Consider the following 22,954-nt stretch of genomic DNA (forward strand, 5'->3'; position numbering starts at 1 on the left):
GTAGTAAATACATGTGTCCCGCTCCCCGCAGCCTCCCTGCTCCCCGAAGCCTCCCCTCCTCCTCTCCTCCTCATTGCAAGGGGTTCCCCCCCCCCCCGCATCTGCTTACACTGCAGACTATGAGGAGAGAGTCTGTGGGAGGGAGGAGGGGGGCTCCCTTGGTGCTGCTGCTGCTTTCCCTCTCCTCCCCACTCCCCGAAGCCTCCCCTCCTCATTGGCTCACAGCCACACCACGTGACGCGTCACCGCTTGGGATTACAATTCTCTTGTATCCCGTAGCGGCTGACGCGTCACAGTGCGTAGTGAGCTGTGCAGCCAGGGGGGACTGGGACTGGCTCGGGAGGATTCCCCTGCTGGTGGGGAACGCTCGTGCGGCCGCCCGCGCCACCGGGCGCAGCGGGTCCCAGCCCTTAGGGTGGTGTTAGCGTTGGTTCTAATCAGGAGCTCAGTCGCTGGAGGCTTTAAAAATGTAGTCTTGGTCCCAAATACCATTGTTACAGTCTTGTCAGTGTTTAAAAACAGTTTGTTTTGGGAAATCCAGTTTTCGAGTCTCAAAAAGTCATTGAATGCATTTGCAATGTCAGTGGGGTTTGTCAAAGTAATATCCCCCTTAGTGATATTACTTATATTTAAGTTATGGTGGGTGAAAAAGGTGACAAAAAACATATATATAACTCCATAATGTATAACTCCAAGCCAGAGCATAAATAAGCCCCTGATCTAGATTTGAATATCAACAATAAACACCATAAAATCATAAAATGGCAAGTATAACATCTCAATTGAGATACAAAGTTAAAAGATAAACAAATGTAGATACTGTAAGTGAAACTAACATTGAGAGATCACACACACAATGATATACTTTTTAAGATGTATTAATTTATTTGACAAATACTGCAAAAGTAAAAAAATAAATAGGGGTAAATACAGTGCCCTGTATAATAAGACATCTCATTTTATAATAAGATCTAATAATAGAGAGAGAGGTGTGTGTGTGTGTGTGTGTGTGTGTGTGTGTGTGTGTGTGTGTGTGTGTGTGTGTGTCTACATTTTAAGTTATGGTGGTTGAAATAGGCAACAAGAAACCTCCACCATTAGCATATAGCCAATAAAGTATATCTATTGTGAGCACATTCACGTGTCTTAGGCCCGTTCTATACTGGATGCGGCCGTGCGTGCCTATGCGAACGCGCGTGCACGTGCCGCATGCTTTTTGTATGTATACTATAGAAGCTGTGAAGGTACAGTGTTTGTGTGTTTGTGTGTTTATGTGTGTATGTATGTGTATGTATTTGTATGTATGTGTATGTGTAATTTATTATATATTAAAAAAAAAAACTGTTAAAAAATAAAATATTTATTACATTTGTGTAGACACACAAATACATACACACACACATTGTGTGTGCCCTTGTATAGAAAGGCTGACTGACGTCAGCCAACTAAAATTCCGCGCACACGGCATAGCGCACGCTCGGCACTATATAACAGCCCTTAGACAGGTCTGCACACCTGCCTTTCAACCATTATCACCAAGCATACAGTGCTCCCACTGCAGCAAGGGACTCTGGGAAATGACATGAAAATGAGCACACAATGTGTCACCTTTTGCCAGGAATATCCATTCACATGGAGCCCATTTAAGCAGATGCATCGCCATTCACACAGCTTTTAAGCACAGCATAAACCAACCTCACATTGATGATACCCATCAAGGTTGAAACATGTCTGTGGTGGTTTGACTGGCTTTGCTAGTCCCGTGCTGTGCTTAAAAGCTGTGTGAACAGCGTTGCATTTGCTTATATGGGCTCCATGTGAATGGATATTCCAGGCAAAAGGTGACACATTGTGTGCTCATTTTCATGTCATTTCCCACAATCCCTTGCTGCAGTGGGAGCACTGTATGCTAGGGGATAATGGTGAAAGGCAGGGGTACAGACCTGTCTAAGGCCGCGCATAGTGCTGGCGACGTGACCGATGACGTCACCCGTTGCCACCAGCGAAAGTTGTAATTGTATTTTCCGTGACTGTCGCCAATGACGTCATCAAAGGGGGCGGGCCACGGCCTCTGATTGGTTTAGAGACAGTCACATGTGGCGACTGTCTGTAAAAAAAATCAAATAGACCCGGCTACCAAATGTATTTGTTTTCGAGCGCGTCGCCGTCGCAAGGCACAATAAGCGCAGCCTAAAACGTGAATGTGCTATATATATATATATATATATATAGCACATTCACGTCTTAGGCTGCGCTTATTGTGCCTTTCGACGGCGACGCACTCGAAAAACAAATACATTTGGTAGCCGGGTTGATATATAAGGTTACATACAGTATATATACTGTATATAACCTTATTCTGCAACTGTCCATGTGACGTCACACGCTGTAACCCCTTCGCCCCGCCCCCTCTGCCTGGCAGGAGGCCCATGCTTGTGACGTCAACACCATCTCCACCACACCCCCTCTATCTTCCCAGCCCGGTCTGGGCACGCGGCTCCGGAGTCCCCGCCCCCTCGGTGGGAGGGGCCGGCGCGCGAGCCCGGCGCGCAGGCGCAGTGAGGCGGAGGAAGGAAGGAGCCGCCATTGCTGCGGCCAGTGTGACAGGACATGGGACCCCCGCGCACCGCTGGGCAGTAACATAACCCCCCTCGCCCCCCCACACAGGGTAACGACGGGGCTGAGGCCTAGCGACTGAGCTTCTTACCAGCTGAGGGGCAGATAGTGCGGTATCAGGGGCAGGAAGGAGCAGGCCGGGGCATTAGAGGTGGGAGGGCATTAGGGGGAGGGGGATAGGAGGCTGTTTACCCCGTGTGCAGGGGCATTCAATAGTAGACGGGGCATTAGGTGTCATTGGGGGAGAAGACTAACAGGGCAGGAGCAGTAAGGATTCCAGGGAGTGAGGGCTGATAGGGCTAGTCAGAGTGGTTTACAAGGGAGGCAGTAAGGAGGAGGGGTGGTGAGAGGCAGTAAGGAGGAGGGGTGGTGAGAGGCAGTAAGGAGGAGGGGTGGTGAGAGGCAGTAAGGAGGAGGGGTGGTGAGAGGCAGTAAGGAGGAGGGGGTGGTGAGAGAGGCAGTGAGGAGGAGCAGGAGGGGGTGGTGAGAGAGGCAGTAAGGAGGAGGGGGTGGTGGTGAGAGGGGCAACAAGGAGGAGGGGGTGGTTAGTAAGAGGTAAGAGGCGGCCCCAGGGGTTGGTGGATCCGGGGGCTCAGGCTCCGTTTGATGGATCCTCGGATCTCCTGGTTGCAGCCAGAACAGCTCGGCCCCTCTAACAGCCTGTGGATGCAGATTTGGGAGACCACGCAAGGCCTGAGGAACCTGTACTTTAACCAACAGCAACAGCAGCAGCACACCCAGGCCTCCGCCATGTCCAGGGAGAGCAGCACCAGGATGGCCCAGAGCTTCCCCAACATCGGCAAACAGGGGGACTTCCTACCCCTGGAGACCACCAAGAACAACAACAACAACCAGCTTCTGGCCCACGGGGTCTGGCGGAAGGGACAGGACCCCATCAACACCAACAAGAGGAAGAGGGACAACAAGGCCAGCACCTTTGGACTCAATTACAGCCTGCTGCAGGGCCCTGCTGGGGGGAGTGGGGTGGGGGGCTCCTACGATGGGACCCCCTGGAAAGCCAGGAACTACAGTGATGAGGTTGTAGGGTGAGTATGAGTAGCGATTAGATGTCCTCATATGGTGGTGGTGGTGGTGGTGGAGGGAGGGGGGGGGGGTTACATGAAACAGTAACCGCTTCAGTGCCGACAGGCTTCTTGGCACCGGAGGGGTTATATAACCAATATTTATCGCGACTCCTGCAGTGTCTCATATATGGCGTTTGCGGTGTATATAGCGTTGGGCAAGGAGAAGCGGCACAAATCTGGCACAGATGGGATTGTGATCTAATGTGTCGAAGCTGGCGTGCATGGCGAGAACGGGACTTGGTCCCAAGATCACGCAGAGCTGACACTTGGTTACTGGTGTTGTGATCTCGAGGGGGGGTGGGAGGGGGGCTTTTTCCTTTACAGCACTGGGGCATTGCAAACCTAGGGGCTTGCTGGGCCTGAATGTAAACGACTTGGGGCAGTGACATTGTCATGTGTTTGTCAGTTTCTCACACGCCAGTGTGACACCCTAGTGGCCCGCATTGAAGGAGACATGTTTCAGTGTAAAATGTGACTTGAGTCTTTAATTACTGCAAGTCCACGTCAAACTCCTTCTTTTTGGCCCATTAATTAGACTTCAGTTCAGCAAATATCCTTGTCCGCTGTTCTTCAGCCCCGATTCTTCCCGCTGTTCTTCAGCCCCGATTCTTCCCGCTGTTCTTCAGCCCCGATTCTTCCCGCTGTTCTTCAGCCCCGATTCTTCCCGCTGTGTTGGTCCCGATTAGTGATGCTTTTTATAGGATTAACGTGAGTTGTGCACGAGCTGCTGCAGCATGTTTGCCGGCTCCGCTGCATCGAAAGGGTTTAACCCCTTCTCAGCCAGAGGGTCCTGCAACGCATTGCCCACTTAATTAATTATGTAGGAGCCCCAAACTAGGTTCCAATGAGAACAGTGAGCGTGTAGTCAGTGGTGTTAGTTATTGGGCTTTCTGTGGTTAGGATTTGGGTCTAGTTGGCTGTTAAGCACTTTTTGTCAAATATAAAATGGGTGTGTTAAATGGCACCATGCTTTCCTTTTATTGTACGTACAGTACATGCGGTTTAGAGGGGTTTGTGTTGTTGAATGGCCCCCAGAAGCCTCCCATGTGCTCTGCCGTTCCCAGCCCATCGCTCTGTGGAACTTTCCACAAGTTCATTGGCATTCAGCTCTGGTCGTCAGTTTAGCTCAGATCCTCGCGGACAGATTGGGTTTCTACATGCAGACCTGTCTCACACCGTGTGAATACTGTGCAGCAGCATCTGACATGTTCTGTATGATGCATGGCAGTGCGCCCAGCACTTTACACACACCACGCTCATTAAAGTTTACAATATGATTAGGGCCTTGTGGGAATTTAAATGTTGTTAAAAAGGCAGCACCGTTACCACAACGCTGTATCTTCCCATACCACATTTGGTTCTTCCACCATGCAGAATAATGAACCTGACAACAATTTCCTACCAGATGAGTGTCTTCATAGAAGTCAATATCACTACCACCCACGGCAGTACAGAAGCGACTAGTGGAGTGGGCACTCGGCAATCCTTATAGCAGACCAGGCAATGATCTGTGTTGAGGGTACATTAGGTTTTTCTTAATGAGTGGGGGAACTTGGCACAGTACAATACCCTTCCCTCAGTTCTCCTCCACTCCAGTTTCTTGTTGGAAGGCAGAGCAACACCATCACAAGTAAGGCCGTGCTTATTGTGCCGGTGATGCGACGTTGCCCGAAAACAAATGCATTGCCGCCGCCGCCTCGTGCGCTTATAGTGTGCGCAACGTCGCCATCGCGAAAACTGGTAGCCGGCAAAATTTGATTTTTCAAGGGCTGTCACATGACGGCCCTTGAGCCAATCAAATTGCCAGAAACATGCGCCGCTGCCCGCCGAAATATAACTTTCGCCGGTGGCGACAGGTGACATCACCCTTCGTGTCGCCATCGGCACTATAGGCACGGCCTAAGAGTTGCTGGGTTGGAAGGAGGAAGATTTATGGTTATATAATCAGGTGTTGTGTATACCCACACTAAACCAGTGTCACTGGTATGCTGTAGTAACGTATCTACATGTTTAGTCTTTACAGTATAATGACACCATGTCAAACGTTTACTCTGAAGTGACGTGTGGGGAGAAGGGGGCAGGGGCTGCGTGTTCATTTTCAGAAAAAGGGGAGGAATCTTTGCACCCGAACGTCAACTTCTGATTTGAGGCCTAGAAACTTGCACGTAACCCTATTCTTAGTGATTAAAAGCTCTTTATATGGAAAGGTATTTGCTACGTACACTTCCAATTCTGTTAGTTGGCTATCCACAAAGAATCTATTTAATGAGCAGAAACCCTCCAGTTTCCTAGCAGTTTATCCTGATTAAATACTGACATACTTCAGGCTGCTTTGCTCCCCTTGAGGCCTTTTTAACCTTTTTGGTGCAAGGGGAATATGGATTTTACACTGCACTGAAAATGGTTAATAAAACAGGGTGATGCCTGATCATACCAAATGGGCCACCGTATCCTGTCCTGGGAGAGGTGCCCAACAAGGATTAGCGAAATGTGTTGCAGGCCCCTCTGTGTGAAAAGGGGGTTAATTGTGAGATTTCTGCTTTGCATGGCAGAATATCGAAAAGCCCTAAAGAGGCTGATCTCACGCAGCGGGTCAATTTAATGTAATATAACTGCATCCTCCCATTGTAATCGGCTTCCTTAGAACGATTTAATCCCCCTTTTAAAGTAACTTCTTTATTTGTAATTTAAGGGAAATGTGTTTCTCTGGGCTCAAGTAAATCCACTACTTACTGTGTGTTTATCTGACGAACGACTGCTTCATAATAACTTTGCAAACAAAAAAATACTTTCTTGAGGCTTTGAGGACTGGCAAACCAATTTTATTGCCTAAAAGCATGTGTTGGAGGCTGTAAAACCCACCCAAAGCATTTGTTTCACCATGAAAGTTTTCCAAGTTTAAGAAAATAGGTAAAAATACTTGGCCAATTATTTAATTGTTGGGTACATTTGACCTATTAAACTGTCCGCTGTTCTCTCGCTCGTTAAACATTAACCTGTTAGTTCTTTGGGGCAGTGATAAATGGCGCCTGTGTAGCTGTATACAGGCAGTCCTCGGTTATCCAACGGAACCCGCTCTGGAAGTAGCGTTGGATAGTGAAACCGTTGTAAAGCGAGTCCCATGTTAATCAGTGGCGGTGAACGTTGGATAACGCATTCAGGCATCGGATAACGGCCCATAGGGTTGCATTGTAAAGCGTTGGATATGCCATTCGTTGTTAAGTGAAACGTTGGATAACGAGGACTAACTGTATAGCTGTATATAGTGATGCATACACTGGCAACGCAGTATGAAATATAACTACCACATCTCCACTCCAGCTTCTTCGTTGTTGGATTGGATGGCAGAAGTGGGTGTAGGCCGTAGGGGAAGCTGGAATTCACCCACAGTTAATCACAACCTCTAAGGAATACTGTGTACACTACATTTTTTTTTTATTATTGAAATCAGTCTGTTGCATAGAACGAGATTTGTAGGAGACGGTTTTATTAAGAGGGTCGTGACCTCAGTTGTGGATCCGTGTCCTCTTCAGGTTTATTTCTCGGCACAGTTTTAACTTTTTTCGCTCTTTTGTTTATCCATGTATTGTCCTCACCCTGCAGAGGGCTTTGCAGAGCTTGTCACTATGAGTTTGAGGCATGAAAGAACATATTGCAGCCTGCGTTTCATAAGCTATTTTGCTGGGTATTAAATGCATAAAGCAACACATTGTCGGCTAAACAAATATGGCTTGTATGCTTCAGAGATCACCTTCAAATATAACCACACACACCCTAATGTCAAATCCCTCACGGATTTAGCAGCAAACCGTTGTTAGGTTATTTCAGAAGTTAGAGCATCGGGAACGTGTTTAAAGTGTTTGTGACGCACACACACTTTTACATTTCTTTTTATCCTGTTAGAGACTTCGGCGTTTATTTCCTTGGAAGTTAAAGAAAGCTTTTATCAAAGGGGACAAGAAAATGACTGAAACTGACAAATATTTCAGAACAGTATAGTAAAAGCCGTTTTTGCCAAAAAGTCGCCGGCTAATCCTTGATTTGCACATTTATCAATGCGCTTCTCAATAATAATGTACCAATATGCAATAAACCGAACAATATCGTCATGAAATTGCAATCCTGTCTGTCTGTCCAAAAGAGCTATTATAACGGTTATTCGGTGCTTGGTTTTTACCAAACCATTTAGTGTGCGTGACAGCCGATGAGAATTGAACTACACACCTCCGGTAGTAAAGCGGTTAAATAACTTGAATTAAAGTCGGTCCATGATAAATGATCATACATGAATCTGTGTGGCCGGGTACGTGGAGTGGGGAGAGAGATCTGGTGCGGGATGCCTGGTAATGCCTGACTTCTTCCATGCCGTAGCACCGGCCCAGGGTGCATAACGTGCAGAAGGAAGGCGTCTGTGGGCCGCGTTGTACACCCGGCTGGTCTGTAATTGTGTGCGCAGTATTGTGTTGTATTGTATATTTTGTTCACTTTTGTTGTCTGCAATAAGACAGGGGTGGCAAACTCCAGTCCTCAAGGGCCACCAACAGGTCGGGTTTTCAGGATATCCCTGCTTCAGCACAGGTGGCCCAGTCTTTGATTGAGCCACCTGTGCTGAAGCAGGGATATCCTGACAACCTGACCTGTTGGTGGCCCTTGAGGACTGGAGTTGGTCACCCCTGTAATAAGAGGTGCCAAAGTAACTAGTGGTCTGTTACAGAGAGGTTCCCACATTTCTGGGTAAAGAAGAACTTTGGCGATAACTTTAAAATAATGGTGTAAAAGGTTTGTTTTTAAGAGGGGGGGGGGGGTGGGCACCTGCCGAACTGCCCCGGTACCCAAGATCCTTTTGGGTGAAGCTACCAGTTTTAAATCGTGCTCCACGGGAAACAAAATGGCTGCCAAATCTTGCTGGTCCTGCGAGCCAATGAGAAGCGTGGACATCCACTTAGATCCCCTACCAAAACTAAGAAGTAACCCCGGTAACTTCACCCATAAGTATCTCAGGAATTGGGCGGACCCTCTGGCTCCCGTGCTGCATTTCCGCAGACATGTATGGCTGGCGGCACGCCAACGCATGAAGGGACCAATGGTGTGCTGCGTTTTCTTCTAATAATTGTGCTTGTGACAATGAACGGCTGTAGCAAGGTTTCCCCGGAGAGCTGTGTGCCAGCAGAACGGGGCGTTCCGTTTCGGAGCGACTGCTAATATTTCTATACCAAGCAGAGAATTGCTGCTGTTTGCATTGCTTAATAATTTGGTTTTCTGTGCAGGTTTGTGGTCGTTTTTATTTGATCAGAATTACACTGGTTTCGAGCCTTAACTCTGTCACTGCCAGGCAGACCTGCAATTCTTTGTTTTAACTTTTTTTCCCCCACAAAATGATGTCCTAATGTCTATATTTTTGTTCTCTCTTGTGTACGGCACGTTTTGTGCCGTACTCCTTGATGGTTGTGGTTTTTTTTTTTTTTTTTTTCTCGCTCTGGGGTTCGTTATCTCGTAACTTCATTATTAATCCGGTAGATTACTTTCCAGTTCTTTAGCCAGGAGAAATCATGAAAAGCGCCTCTCCTACAATTTGCTGTTTTCAGTGACAGAATGATTGAGACACGTCATCTATTTAAAGTGTTGCCGCAGGTTCACAAAGCCCTCGAGGTTGTCACAATCTGTACGTTAAAAGAACAATAAACCCCCAAATGTGTAACTATCCCTTTTCCTATTGTGGATTATCAGTGCTGTAGGTTTACATTGTAATGTATGTTTTGGATGAGTATTTGGTACACCTGCCAGTAATAGCTATTTTTTTGCAACAATCATATATTTGCTCTCTAGCGGGTATAGTGACCTGCGCTGCACACAGAATGAGTCCCTCTGTCCTGTAGATCTTACTATAGAGCTGGGACTGATTCGTACAGGGTTCATCCACTTCGTAGGCCAGATTTGAGTGCCGCTGACCTTTTGATATGACGTGCCAGCTCATTGTGACCTTGGACAAGTGCCCTTTACCCCAGTCCCCCAGATTTAGATGGCAAGCTTTTCAGGACAGCAAGGCATTTGGCCTTGCTAGCTGAACCGCGTGGGGATAAGAACTTATTAGGTATTTGAGCCGTGTTCGGTAAACTGCTGGTTAGAGGACAGTTACTGGTTGGTAACCGTTCGGATTTCCACCTCACATTGCAAACTAGTGCGCACTCTGACACTGCAAAAACGGCTGAATGTCACAAAATAAATGCTATATATTTCTATTATGGACGCCTACCTACTTTTGCTACCTGTTATGAGGCAGTTTCAGTACACACATCAATCCCATTGCAGGCAGTCCTCGGTTATCCAACGGAATCCGTTCTGGAAGTAGCGTTGGGTAGTGAAACCGTTGTAAAGTGAGTCCCATGTTAATCAGTGGCGGTGAGCGTTGGATAACACATTCCAGGTTTGGATAACGCATTCCGGCGTCGAAAAACGGCCCTTAGGGTTGCGTTGGATATGCCATTCATTGTAAGTGAAACATTGCATAACGAGGAGTACCTGTATTTAGAAGTGTGCAGAGTTCGCTGTTCGTGTGTGTGTATCTTTATATAGCACCAACCATGTACATCACACTTTACAGCTGTAACACACGTGACAGCACAGGACTAAGCGCTTCATACATCAAAGTAAAGAGGAGTCCCTTCCCCAAAGGGGGGGGAGGGGTGTGTGTGTGTGTGTGTGTGTGTGTGTGTGTTCATTGTAGAGGTAAAACTCATTACATGCATTTTTTGCCCTCTCATGATAATAGGCTTAGTAAAAAATAAATAATAAAACAATTTCTAAGGACTCATTAAAGCCCCCTAATCTTCAGAACTTGTCAGATCAAAATACTTTGCTTCTTTAATACAGATTTTTTTTTTACTTTCAAAAAGAACATTTAATCGCCTTTTCCTCATCACTCAAAGAATGTAGTTAATGACGTTTACCTCTACACCGACGATGTCTACAAAAGAAAAACACACAAGTGCACATAGTTTATCACAAATCAAAAATACATTAGTCACTTACATATAAGTAAAAATTTGTCTGTGTCTGTCTGTCTGTCTGTGTCTGTGTCTGTCTGTCTGTGTCTGTCTGTGTCTGTCTGTGTCTGTCTGTGTCTGTCTGTGTCTGTCTGTGTCTGTCTGTGTCTGTCTGTGTCTGTCTGTGTCTGTCTGTGTCTGTCTGTGTCTGTCTGTGTCTGTCTGTGTCTGTCTGTGTCTGTCTGTGTCTGTCTGTGTCTGTCTGTCTGTGTCTGTCTCTGTCTGTCTCTGTCTGTCTCTGTCTGTCTCTGTCTGTCTGTGTCTGTCTGTGTCTGTCTCTGTCTGTCTGTGTCTGTCTGTGTCTGTCTCTGTCTGTGTCTGTGTCTGTCTCTGTCTGTGTCTGTCTGTGTGTGTCTGTGTGTCTGTCTGTGTGTGTGTGTGTGTGTGTGTGTGTGTGTGTGTGTGTGTGTGTGTGTGTGTGTGTGTGTGTGTGTCTGTGTCCTTGCGATCAAGCCCTTTCAAAGTCCGCAGTGCTGGAAAAGCAGTTTTTTATTTCCTGCACGAAAGAAACTGCAATGATTTACAAATTAGAAGCGTGACTCAGGGCGCTGGAATTCTGGTGACAAGTTGTGTTTACACTTGTTGTGATGAGTTGAATGTAAAGCTGCCTCCAACCAGCGCACATTTAAATATATATGATTAAAATTTAAAAAAAAGTTGCTTTTTATCTACTCCGCCTTTCTTTGTATTATTACAGCAGCCTCTGTGCTGCTGGGCTCCTATTTAAAACTGCTGATCTTTTCTGTTGATCCTGCTGTCTGTATATTAACCCTTAGCTGCCAGAGGCGCCTGCAACTGAAGAGTGGAGGGTTACCCTTTTAAAATAGATGTTATGTTCTAATAGAAACAAATGGAAAGATTAGCGTCAAAAGTGCAGCACAGAGATTTCGGGCCTTCTATATCCGCCGACGCGGTCGAAATTCTCCATTAAAGAATGCGTCTGTTAGACCAAGGGGGCTCAACTCCAGTCCTCAAGCCCCCCCCAACAGGTCAAGTTTTCTGGATATCCCACCTTCAGCACAGGTGGCTCAATCAGTAGCGGAGTCGATGCTCTAGAACATAACTGCGTTTAAACTGTCACCTTGTAAAAGACACTGACATTTTTTCCCCACAAGGATGAGAATTTGAGGGTTCCCCGCAGTGAAATTGCGCTATTTTTAGTGCCGGCGACACCCCTTGTTTCTGAGATACTTACCGGTAAAAGGTAGTGCTTTCCTGTCCCCTCCAGGGGAAAGAAAATTGTAGTTTATATGCACCTGCGTCACACGGGCCAATAGGAAACCGCAATGTCACCTGTTGCGGCTTCCTGTTTATCCGTGAGACAGGAGCTACCATCACGGCCTTCAGCAGGAAGTATCTGGGGGATCGGGGTGTCCCAGGAGCTGAAATTGATGCGGTTCTGCTTGTGGGATCCCCTGCTTCCCATCTGGTAATGGGGGCGGGCAGAGAAATGCTGCTCTGAACCAAGCTTCATTCAAATGAAAGGGACTGAAATGTTATATCTTACTGAAGGAAAGCAAAGGAATCGGGATTGGGGTGAAAAAGTGAATTTGTAAATACAGGAGGCGCCCTGCTTCTTGGCGTTTTCGCTTCTCGCCGATCCGTCAATACGGCGGTACCGAGAAGGGGGCCGCCATGTTCACGCATGCGCAGAAGGGGGACTGAGTTCGCGATGTGTACAACAGGGAGCAGCCGTGTTAGCGCATGCGCAGAAGGGGTAGAAGACACGGAAAATCGCCAGTGGACGTAGCAAATGCTTTGTTCCGCTTTTTGGCGATTTTCGCTTTCTGGCGGCACCCTGGAACGGAACGTGCTCTATGCGCGGGGCCCTACTGTAATTCAGATTATATCTTACATTTATTGTGGGACTGACCCTTTTACCATGGCACTGCCATTAGTACACTTTGTCCCTAGGAGGGACTGACCCCCTGCTCGTTTTTGTGGAGGGTAGGAGGGGGAGAAATATATATATATTTTTTTTAACGTTACTTGAACCACGCAACGCTTTGGAAGTGATCCGTAGTGCCACAATATGGTTGCCTTGGTCAACCTCGTTGGGGCGGCCAATAGAAAGCTGACTGCTTGTCAGAAGTGGTCGACGTGACTTTGTTGGTGACCCAGTGGTCATATTTATACTTTCTGTCAAACATCGGTACAACCAAATTGCAGACATGGGAGCCAGGAGGTCAGGGAGACCACAGCTGAGGGACCTTCCCATACGTACTCCTAAATATCTGTCCGGTTTCCTTCCCTCAGTCTCCACGAAGAAATCCTTGACTTCTACAAATACATGTCCCCACGGCCGGAGGAGGAGAAAATGCGCATGGAGGTCGTCAATCGGATTGAAAGCGTAATAAAGGAACTGTGGCCCAATGCAGACGTGAGTAGTGCTGGGGTTCTCAAACTGTTCCTCCCCGCGGACCACCAACGTTAATAATCGGGAGGGGGATCACCATACATATCAGTATACGATTAAACACAAATGATTTATCAGCATTGACGCTGATAAAGCAGCAATCAGTCACCCATCAGTGTTGGAGCAGGTTTTAAGATTGTAGGCGGAAGGCATGATGACAAACTTACATCTATTCCTGTCACTGATTACGAGTTAGTTAGGGGTTCTTACCTGACTGAGGCAAGGCTGTTAAGACCATGCTTTGGCAGGCAGGGGAAGAAGCTATTTAGAGCAGTGATTCTTTTAGACTTCTCCTCTTTCCTTTTCCAGGGCTGTTTTTATTTGTTAATCTGGTTCTCCGTTCAGGAGATAGAAGCGGTTTAAATGTTAAGTGCCTGGGAGGTTAACATGGAGCTCTCCCCAGAGCCCGTTGCTGTCTAAGGCTTTGATTATACCAATTGTTGCAAGGCGGCAGCGCTATTCCGTGCCGCTGCCGCCGAGCAGCATCTTGATTTATACCGGGGAGGGAGAGCAGAGGAGGCGTGACGGAGGCGTCGCCGTGAGCGGTTCGCCCTCGTTGGCTGAACGCTCACGTGACACGGCCTTCGCAAGAAAAAAACACATTTCTCAGTCTTTTCCCCAGCCGCCCGCTTTGCAGTACGGCTCGCCGCGACCGTCGCCAGCGGTATGAGCACTTTAATTGGATGTAAGTTACCTGTGTTGGCGGCGCGCGCCACTGTGCGTGCTTTTGGGTATAATCATGGCCTAAAGGTTGTAAAATCAGAGCGCCTCAGCTCAGGGGGCAAGATACTGGCATTATTAGAGTTACGTTCAGCTAGGCGTCGGGATTTCTGCTTAACCGTTTACTTAACGCCCCCTAACTAGGAGGATTTACTTTCCGAAGATACTTTCTAAACAGGATTGTGGCTTTCTATGTAGTTAGAGCAAATAAAAATATCACTGGTGAGCATATTCTCACTTCTGCAACCCTGCCTTTCCCCATTATCTCTACGCTTGCCATACATCTGCTGCAACCAGGGATTCTGGGTAATGGCATGCAAATGAGCACTCCATGTGTCACTCTTTGCTTTTTGTCCTTTTTAACACCGACCCCTATAAGCTTCTGCCTGATGTATTACACAGCTTTTTCGGCACGGCCTGGGTTAAAGAAGTGCAGAGCCAGTAACCCTACTCACAGACAGATGTTTTGACCTTTTTGGGTCTCATCAGTGTGAGGCTGGTTATTCTGGCTTTTCCATGTGAAGCTGGTACGTGAGTATAACCAAACACAAAATAAGTTACGGCGGGTAAAAAAAGTGACACAAACCCGTCACCACAAAGTGTACAGCAAATAGAAATCCCGCTTGTGAGCACATTCACATCACAACCTTGCATTTCCCCATTATCTCTTAGCATACAGTGCTTCCACTGCAGCCAGGGATTCTGGGTAATGGTACGCAAATGAGCACTCGGTGTGTCAATCTTTGCTTATCCATGTTAACATGGAGCCCTATGCGCGTATGTCAGGATATCTCCTGAGCGAAGATTAACTCTGTCCCCCCCCGCCCCCTAAGAACCCACCTAGGGGAGTTATTTATTATTACATATTTTTTTAATGGAACGCTTTAACCCTTTGAGTTCCCCCTGGCGTAGCTCGTTGTACCCGGGCAGATCGCGTGCTGCGTTCCTACGGAGGTCAGGACGCGACATGAACTCATGGCGGACAGCAGAGGGGTGTCTCCTCCCCATCCGTTCTGTCATCAGTGACGAAAGCGGTGGGGGCCGTGACAGACACACTGGCCCTCCAGAGCTCAAAGGGTTAAATTGCAAATGCACAAGCCCAATGAATGGTGCATGGTTTTATTGTGTGTGTGTGTTGTTACCACACGGGGGCAGCAGGAGATCAGGTGCTGAATGTAACCTACGTCTGTCTTTGTGAAATTGACCAGTCTCTTGTTTTGTTTTTTGTCCTACTGTAGGTGCAAATATTTGGAAGCTTCAAAACGGGACTTTATTTACCTACCAGGTTAGCACGTTCTTTTGTTCAATATCAACCACAATTTGTTTTGAGTAAACATTCATAAACAAATAGCGATTGTGGGTTAAAGAGGCAACCCAAGCTGGCTGAGTTTTTAGCAAATTGTTTTTACATCTATCTATATATCGCTCTCCCTATATCGCTTCAGCAGGGGGTCTCCGGAGCTGAGCCTCGATAATTTCAACTCCGGGGACCCCCTGCTTCCGTAGCGATTGTGGGTTAAAGAGGCAACCCAAGCTGGCTGAGTTTTTAGCAAATTGTTTTTACATCTATCTATATATCGCTCTCCCTATATCGCTTCAGCAGGGGGTCTCCGGAGCTGAGCCTCGATAATTTCAACTCCGGGGACCCCCTGCTTCCGGTGATACCTCCGACCTTTCTCTCGCTCACACACAAAATCGGCGTAATACTCCTTTAATTGTGTGCTTGATTAACGTAATGTTAGCACTGCCATGTGGGGCCTGTAACACATTGCAAAGTGTGTGTGTTTGTTTCTATATAAGCTCCTATTCACATGTGTATAAATACACACGCACTGATATAGCGACACACTTGTATGTATATGTACATATACGGATGTACCCAGTTTTTAATCTCGTTGGTAACGCAGAATTTCACAACCTAACGTGTGTGTGGCAAATATAAGGCGCTTTGCCACCCTAAACTAGTGGTGTGATGAACAGAGCACAGGCTGTGCTGTGATAAAACACAGAGACCCGCTCTAATTCCCCATCACTACGCTTTCCTTACTCCAGCGATATCGACCTTGTGGTGTTTGGGAGATGGGAGAATTTACCCCTCTGGACCCTGGAAGAAGCCCTCCGAAAGCACAATGTGGCAGACGAAAACTCCGTCAAAGTCCTCGACAAAGCAACAGTGAGTTTGGGTTTCCCGTACCTGAGGTGTGTGTGTGTGTGTGTGTGTGTGTGTGTGTGTGTGTGTGTGTGTGTACATTGTTACCTCCTAAGCCAGAGGTGGGCAATTCCAGTTCTCGAGGGCCACCAACAGGTCCGGTTTTCAGGATATTCCTGCTTCAGCACAGGTGGCTCTCAATGTCCCTTCTTCAGCACAGGTGGCTCAGTCTTTAACTGAGCCACTAATCGAGCCACCAATGCTGAAGCAGGGATATCCATAATATTTGGCCTGTTGGTGGCCCTTGCGGACTGGAGTTGCCCACCCCTGCCTGCAGCAGTTATCTTCATCGTACCACAGTGACTCACTCTTTATACAAAGACAAAGTATAATGTCCGGACTGTTTGGTTTTCATCCTGCTGCTTGCTCTTCCTTCCAGGTACCAATCATTAAGCTGACGGATTCTTTCACTGAAGTGAAAGTGGACATCAGCTTCAATGTGCAGAACGGGGTGAAAGCTGCACAGCTGATCAGGGATTTTATAAAGGTGGGTCACGCCTCGAATATCATTACAGGTCGTCACGTACCACCCTGCTGCACCCGTTATCCCAGGCAGGCGTTCACCTTTTCTTCTAGTTGTAACCGTGCGTTGTATCTCTTGGCTATTCTTTTTAAAAGGAAGCCTCCATGTATAATTGTATGTTGTTTGCCTGTACAATGAAACTGAGCCCAATAACCACACGTTGGCAGTGAATGGGTTATTTTCAGTCCATTTAAGATGGATCGATTTGACCTCTTAAAGTTGCTTTCTGCGCTGATCGCCATTTATTTTACTTAAAGACGACCCTTCCTGCCCATTCCAACACAGCTTTTTATATCTTTAAATCTGAAGCTCCATCTAGGAGATATACACTTTAGCAGTAGGGTAAAATGGAGCTTTCCCCAAAGCCCGGTGAAGTCTCGGAGTTACCACGGTAAACTCAAATGCTAGAAAATTATGAATTGTTTTTTTTGTTTTTGTTTTTTTTTTAACACTAAAAACTTGAGAGCGTGATGTGTGCAGAAGGCAACATTATAATGAGTTAGTCGCATAGGGCGAGGGGGGGTACTGCTTTAACGTTAATCAGGGGTTCTCAACTCCTGTCCTCATGATGCACTCCCCCCACTGGTCAGGTTTTAAGCCTATCCTTGCTTCAGCACAGGTGGCTCGACTGAGCCACCTATACTGAAGCTTCTGAACTATGCTTAAAACCCGACCTGTTGGGGCCTCTTGACATGAGTTGAGCACCCCTGCCCTAAATAGTTACATTTAGTCCTTTTTATTGTCTCATCTGTTTGTCCCATTGTATTCCCATTACAGAAGTATCCTGTACTTCCTTATCTGGTGTTGGTTTTAAAGCAGTTCTTATTACAGAGAGACCTGAATGAAGTATTCACTGGTGGAATTGGCTCATACAGTCTCTTTTTAATGGCCGTTAGTTTTCTGCAGGTAAGATGTTGTCACTGCTATGCGATTAAGTTGGCTGTTCCTTTTAGGAGCAGAATTAACCATGAGATGTTTTAGGAGGTTATGATAAGGTGACTGATGCCTTTTACAAGAATCACACTTCTATGTACAGTTACCCCCAAATTGACCAGTCTGAAAATGTTGTACAAAAAGTCAGGCCCTTTTAACAGAAAGGGGGTGGGGCAGAGGGGAGGGGGAATGGGGGTGGGGCAGAGGGGAGGGGGAATGGGGGGGGGGCAGAGGGGAGGGGGAATGGAGGGGGGGCAGGGGGATGGGGGGGGGGCAGATGTCTGCAACAACAGAATTGCCTCCAGGAGGGGAGGAGACAGAGAGACGGCGAGGAGGAAATGGAGATTAGTATGCACATGGGGCAGGAAGGAGTGCAGAGAGGGGAGGAGAAACAGCAAGGTGAGGAGGAAACAGAGAGACAGCAAGGAGACACGAGATGAGTAGGAGAGGAGGGAGTGTAGTGTGCACAGAGGATCAGACACAGGAAGACAGCGAGGGGAAAGAGAACAAAGAGGAGCAAGGCATGATGGAGGACAGACTAATGTGGAGAAGATAGGGGGCAAGAGACGGCAACGGAGGAGTGAAAACAAAGAGTTATGTTTAATCTTTGAGATCTGCTAGTTCAGCGTATGTTATGCCGGGTACAGCTAGTTTTATTTGAAAAGGCCCAAATCCTGCAGTAGATTGTCCACATGGCAGCATCAACTTCTTTATTCTCACTTGCTCCAGTTTGTCATGCAGTACTGAGCTGTGTTCTGTGCAGACTATGAAAGGTCTTGTCTCGGTGAAGAGGCCTTATCTTGAGCTGCACAGATAAGATTTTTTTTTTTTTTAAATTTCAAATGAAATCCCTGATTGCCTGGGGCGTAGTGACCATATTAACGTCTATTTATTGGATTAACTTGTTAGGAATATAACGCACCGTTTAAAAATCTGAGCAGGGCACTATCTGAGTCCCTTTTATATAGTGTGGTGTGGAGAGCTCTCAAAATAATAAAGGGAACAGGGGAACCGCTCCGTTAAATAATCTTGTCCCGTTGGTTTGCCGGCGTGGTAAGGTTACACGCGAGGGCGCTCTGGTTAAAGGGTTCCAGGTGGCAGCGGTAGTCCTGAGATCACCGTTTAGCAAACCATTGCATTGGATTGTCTCCTTCTTGTCCGGCAGCTGCACCCGCGGGAAGATGCCTGCAGCCCAGACGCCAACTTCGGCGTTCTGCTCATCGAGTTCTTCGAACTGTACGGGAGGCACTTCAACTACCTGAAGACCGGCATCCGAATAAAAGACGGGGGCTCGTACGTGGCCAAAGACGAGGTGCATAAGAGCATGTTGGACGGGTACAGGCCTTCCATGCTGTACGTCGAAGACCCACTGCAGCCAGGTACATTGTATGAAGCAGCTGCTGGGCACAGCGGACACACTACTTACAGAGTGCATTTTTTTTTTTCATACGTCCTCAGATCTGTATGTAAAACTTTTCCGACACGAGCCTGTTCATAGAGCTAACAGTCTGCTAGTTTATTTTGGGGTGTAGCGGGTTTCCCTCATTTGCAAGGCGCATTATATTATGAAGCAGATAAAGTGTTAATGCAGTAGTCCCACCTATTATTTATTTAATTTTTTTTACTTGTATCGGTCTCCGGAGTTGAACCACGTTAATTCCTTACCGACACAGTTCCTCCGGTACTGTCCCCGTCTCAGGGAAACTAAATAGAGGTTTAAATCCACCCCGTCCCCCTGGAAATGAACACGTCAGCTCGGGAGACCCCCAGCTTCCTACACATGTAAAACAAAAGGGGTCGGACATTAAATGCCGCACACATCCAGAGCTCGCTAATCCTTTTACTCCCGGAGTCAAAGCCTTTGTTTGCCAGATACTATATTTAAAACCGGTGTCTGCATTTCTCCGTGTTGGGATTTTCAAACCAATTTCTGTTCCCCTTTTGTTGTATTTAGGATTTTATCTAACACTTAACGCAATGCAGAATGTTCTGCAGCTTTAACATTTGTGTTTTTTAAATTACAGGACTGAAGCAGGGACCCCCGGAGTTGAACCGTGTTAATTTCGGCTCCGGGAACTCCTGCTTCCAGAGATACTTCCATAGCGGTGCTGGGAACTCTGTGCAGTTTAAATGTCTCGGTCACGCCGGCCAGTAGAACGCTGCAACGGATGACGTCACGGCTTCCTATTGGCACGCAGGACATTTGACATTTGAAGCCGCCATTATGTTAGGCACGCAGTTCCCTGGCTGCAGATACGGGCACCTCATAAGGAGGTCAGTATCTCTGGTTGCAGGGCATCCCTGGAGCTGAAACCAACACAGTTCAGCTACGGAGACCCCCTGCTTCAATCCTGTAATTAAAAAAACCGCGGTGCAGCCTGTTCTGCATCTTTAAGGCCAGAGACAGCACTTTGTCGCTGCCTGTGAGGGGACTTCATCTCAGACTCGTCTTCAAATGAAAGGCATTTCTTAATTAAAGAGACGAGATCTTGACTGATCCGTCTGACAAAGACTTCCTTGTGCTTAGCCTGGCTCCGCCACAGCGGTGTTCTCCAGCTGCCAGTCAGCGTGCAGTTCCACGCAGTGTTCAATGTGACAGTGCTCATGGGAAGAGATTTCATTGCTTTGAACATGTAGACCTGAAATTCTAACTGCAGCAAGCACAGAAGGACGTACAATATACATTGCTTTCCTCTGGTTCTGCAGGGAGACTGCCCAGGTGATTGCAGATAGGGATAACCTGTAACGTGCAAATTCTTCAGAGAAACAAGATCCATGAAGAACTGTTTTTGTTTCATTAAAAGGAATCTCCACCAGCATAGATCCTGCAGGACCTATTTGAGTGCTAGAAATCTGTTCCCGTCCCAGGCGGTGGAACCATGTTAAAAGGCTGCATGGAGATTACCCTTATTGATGATTTTAGGTCCATGCTGTGTATATTTCTGCCGCTGTGCGGAGTTATAAGATTGAGGAAACGGACCTGGAAATGTGGGGTTTGTCTCTTAGATTGTCCTCAGAGACCATGGAAACAGGCGGTACAATGCAGTGATGGATAGATCTTTAGGGTTGCCAAATAAATGTATAAACACTTGTACATACACCTGTATGCCAAGACAGGCACAATATACACAAATACATACACTTGTACGCCAAGACAGACACAATATACACAAATACATACACTTGTACGCCAAGACAGACACAATATACACAAATACATACACTTGTACGCCAAGACAGACACAATACACACACAAACACCAGGGGGAGGCTTTTTTAAATAAACATTTTCTTGTAAAAGTTGAATTGTGAGGGTTTTTTTAATTTTTATTTTATATTTAATGGGGGGCGGGGAAATGGAGTGATCCGTTTTGAAACTAGAAGGCACTTTAGCCTCTGCGTAACGACCATACGGTAATATTATCTCTGCTCGGGACGCCGGCCTGTATCAGTAAAGGTATTAAAGGAGCAGCGAAAGACGTAGGCCCATATCCACCAAGTGGTGCTAAGTTTTAGCATTCATATGAATGGGAGTGAAGGCGGGCTAAAGCTTAGCCCCCTTTCTGTATCCGGGCCATAGATGTCTAATCTCTGCTCATTTGAGGCGTATAATAGAGCAGTGAGTGAGCGGCACCGATTTTGGTTCTAACCCATTCCACTCTCTCCCCTCCAAGGTAATGATGTGGGCCGGAGTTCGTACGGCGCCATGCAGGTGAAACAAGCGTTTGATTACGCCTATGTCGTCCTGAGCCACGCAGTGTCTCCCATCGCCAAATTCTACCCCAACAACGAGGCGGAGAGGTAAAGCCCGGCTCATGCTACAGATTGCCGGCGTACTGGATATTAACCCCTTCGCTGCTAGGGCACGCAGCGCTTCATCGTGTGACGTTATACGTTGGTAGACTCCAACATCATCTGTGTGTGTGTGTGTTTATATAAAACACACACACGCACTTGTATATGTGCACAAAATATATATGAATATTGGTGGGTGGGTGGGTATATTTTGGGGCAGGGCCCATTGAATCTTTTGTCCCTGATCGTAATAAAAGCCGACCTCCAGGATAATATTTCTATATTTTACAGCATCTTGGGGCGTATCATTCGAGTGACCCAAGAAGTGGTCACTTACAGAGACTGGATATCAAAGCACTGGGGGCAGCCGAATAAGTGCGACTCCTCGTATAATGGTAAGAATCGCCTTCCAGAAATGTGAGGTTATAAAGAAGCCTCACTCCGTGTCTTCCAACGTCGCCCCCTGAGGGATGTGTGTGTGTGTTTTCATTGTTGGTGTGTGTTGTGGAACACGTTCATTGGTATGTATGTATGTATGTATGTATGTACATTTTGTTCATTCACATGTCATTACCCAGAATCCCTGGCTGCTGTGGAAGCAGTGTATGCTAAGCGATAATGGGGAAAGACAGGGTTACAGACACGTCAGACATGCAAAGGCACCATAAGTGGGATTTTTATTTACTGTATGTTTGTCTTCATACAGCCCCATCCAAGTACTTGGCGCTTCACCGCCGTAATACACGGGACATGATAATATAGCATATAGTGGGAAGGGAGTCCCTTACAACCTAAGTGGGTATATAATCCATGTTTGTGTTTTAATTATCCGAGGGGAATGTTGTCATGTTTCTGTAATGTAATAATTTGTACACTTTAGCTATGCTCAATTACGTGTAAAAAATATTTGTGGCTATTTTCATGATGGGCTTGTATGTTGTTTAGCCCCCCCCCTCCCCCCACCTCATGGGGACTAACCCCTTAGTGTTAGGTCACAGAGGTAGTATGGTGTCGGATTTTATTTCTGTGTTGAGTTCAATGCCAGCCACGGCCACTACTGCCAACGGCGACTGATCTTGGACCAATCACTTTCTAAACAATTAGAAAGAATGATATTGCTGCCGTGGGGGGCTCACAGCTCATTTTGAAGCCGTTATTACCCCAGGTTAAAGCCCCGTGGTCCTTTTTCTATAACTTCCCCTTTAGACGGGACCCGGAAGACTAGAATTCCATCCCGGAGTTGCCTGCTCGCATCTCTCGCTAGTCCAGCACTTTGGAATGGGAAGCCGCTGTGTAGACACAAGACAGTGTCCCTCTTTTGATTTCCTGTTCCTGATCCCTTCATTGTCTCTCTTCCTCCTGTCAGGGAACGGCGTGACCTTAATAGTGGACATGCAGAACTTGGATAAGTGTAACAATAACGTGGCCGAACAGCACACCTCCCTGGGCCAGTCGCAGAATAAGACCGCAGAGACACTCGGTAAACACGCGTGTAACTCCTCCGGGCCGCTGTCTTCCTCCTCTTCTACCCTCTCCAGCTCCAGCGACGTGGTGAGTATTTGAACAGGTCCACGGTTTGCGAGCACTGCTGCCATTAACGCTTTCACTGGTGGA

At 47.0% G+C, this 22,954-nt stretch overlaps 1 protein-coding gene across 2 annotated transcripts in view; it reads left to right on the forward strand.

The window, feature by feature from the left end:
* The first annotated feature begins 2,546 nt into the window (after positions 1 to 2,546).
* The window catches only part of TENT4B (terminal nucleotidyltransferase 4B), a 30,993-nt gene continuing 10,585 nt past the window's right edge, over positions 2,547 to 22,954 (forward strand). Inside the window, exons 1-11 of one of the 2 annotated variants that reach the window (XM_075577025.1) lie at positions 2,547 to 2,668; positions 3,337 to 3,662; positions 13,001 to 13,124; positions 15,119 to 15,165; positions 15,933 to 16,053; positions 16,469 to 16,576; positions 17,390 to 17,518; positions 18,711 to 18,924; positions 21,220 to 21,346; positions 21,632 to 21,735; positions 22,707 to 22,891. In XM_075577025.1, coding sequence (XP_075433140.1) covers positions 3,367 to 3,662; positions 13,001 to 13,124; positions 15,119 to 15,165; positions 15,933 to 16,053; positions 16,469 to 16,576; positions 17,390 to 17,518; positions 18,711 to 18,924; positions 21,220 to 21,346; positions 21,632 to 21,735; positions 22,707 to 22,891 — 1,455 coding nt within the window. In that variant the 5' untranslated portion in view covers positions 2,547 to 2,668; positions 3,337 to 3,366. Of the gene's footprint in view, positions 2,669 to 3,129; positions 3,663 to 13,000; positions 13,125 to 15,118; positions 15,166 to 15,932; positions 16,054 to 16,468; positions 16,577 to 17,389; positions 17,519 to 18,710; positions 18,925 to 21,219; positions 21,347 to 21,631; positions 21,736 to 22,706; positions 22,892 to 22,954 lie in introns of those variants that run through there. The other variant, XM_075577024.1, reaches the window with a different exon arrangement.

Source organism: Ascaphus truei, chromosome 19 (genome assembly GCF_040206685.1).
Source record: "Ascaphus truei isolate aAscTru1 chromosome 19, aAscTru1.hap1, whole genome shotgun sequence".
In the NCBI taxonomy this organism is placed as follows: domain Eukaryota; kingdom Metazoa; phylum Chordata; class Amphibia; order Anura; family Ascaphidae; genus Ascaphus; species Ascaphus truei.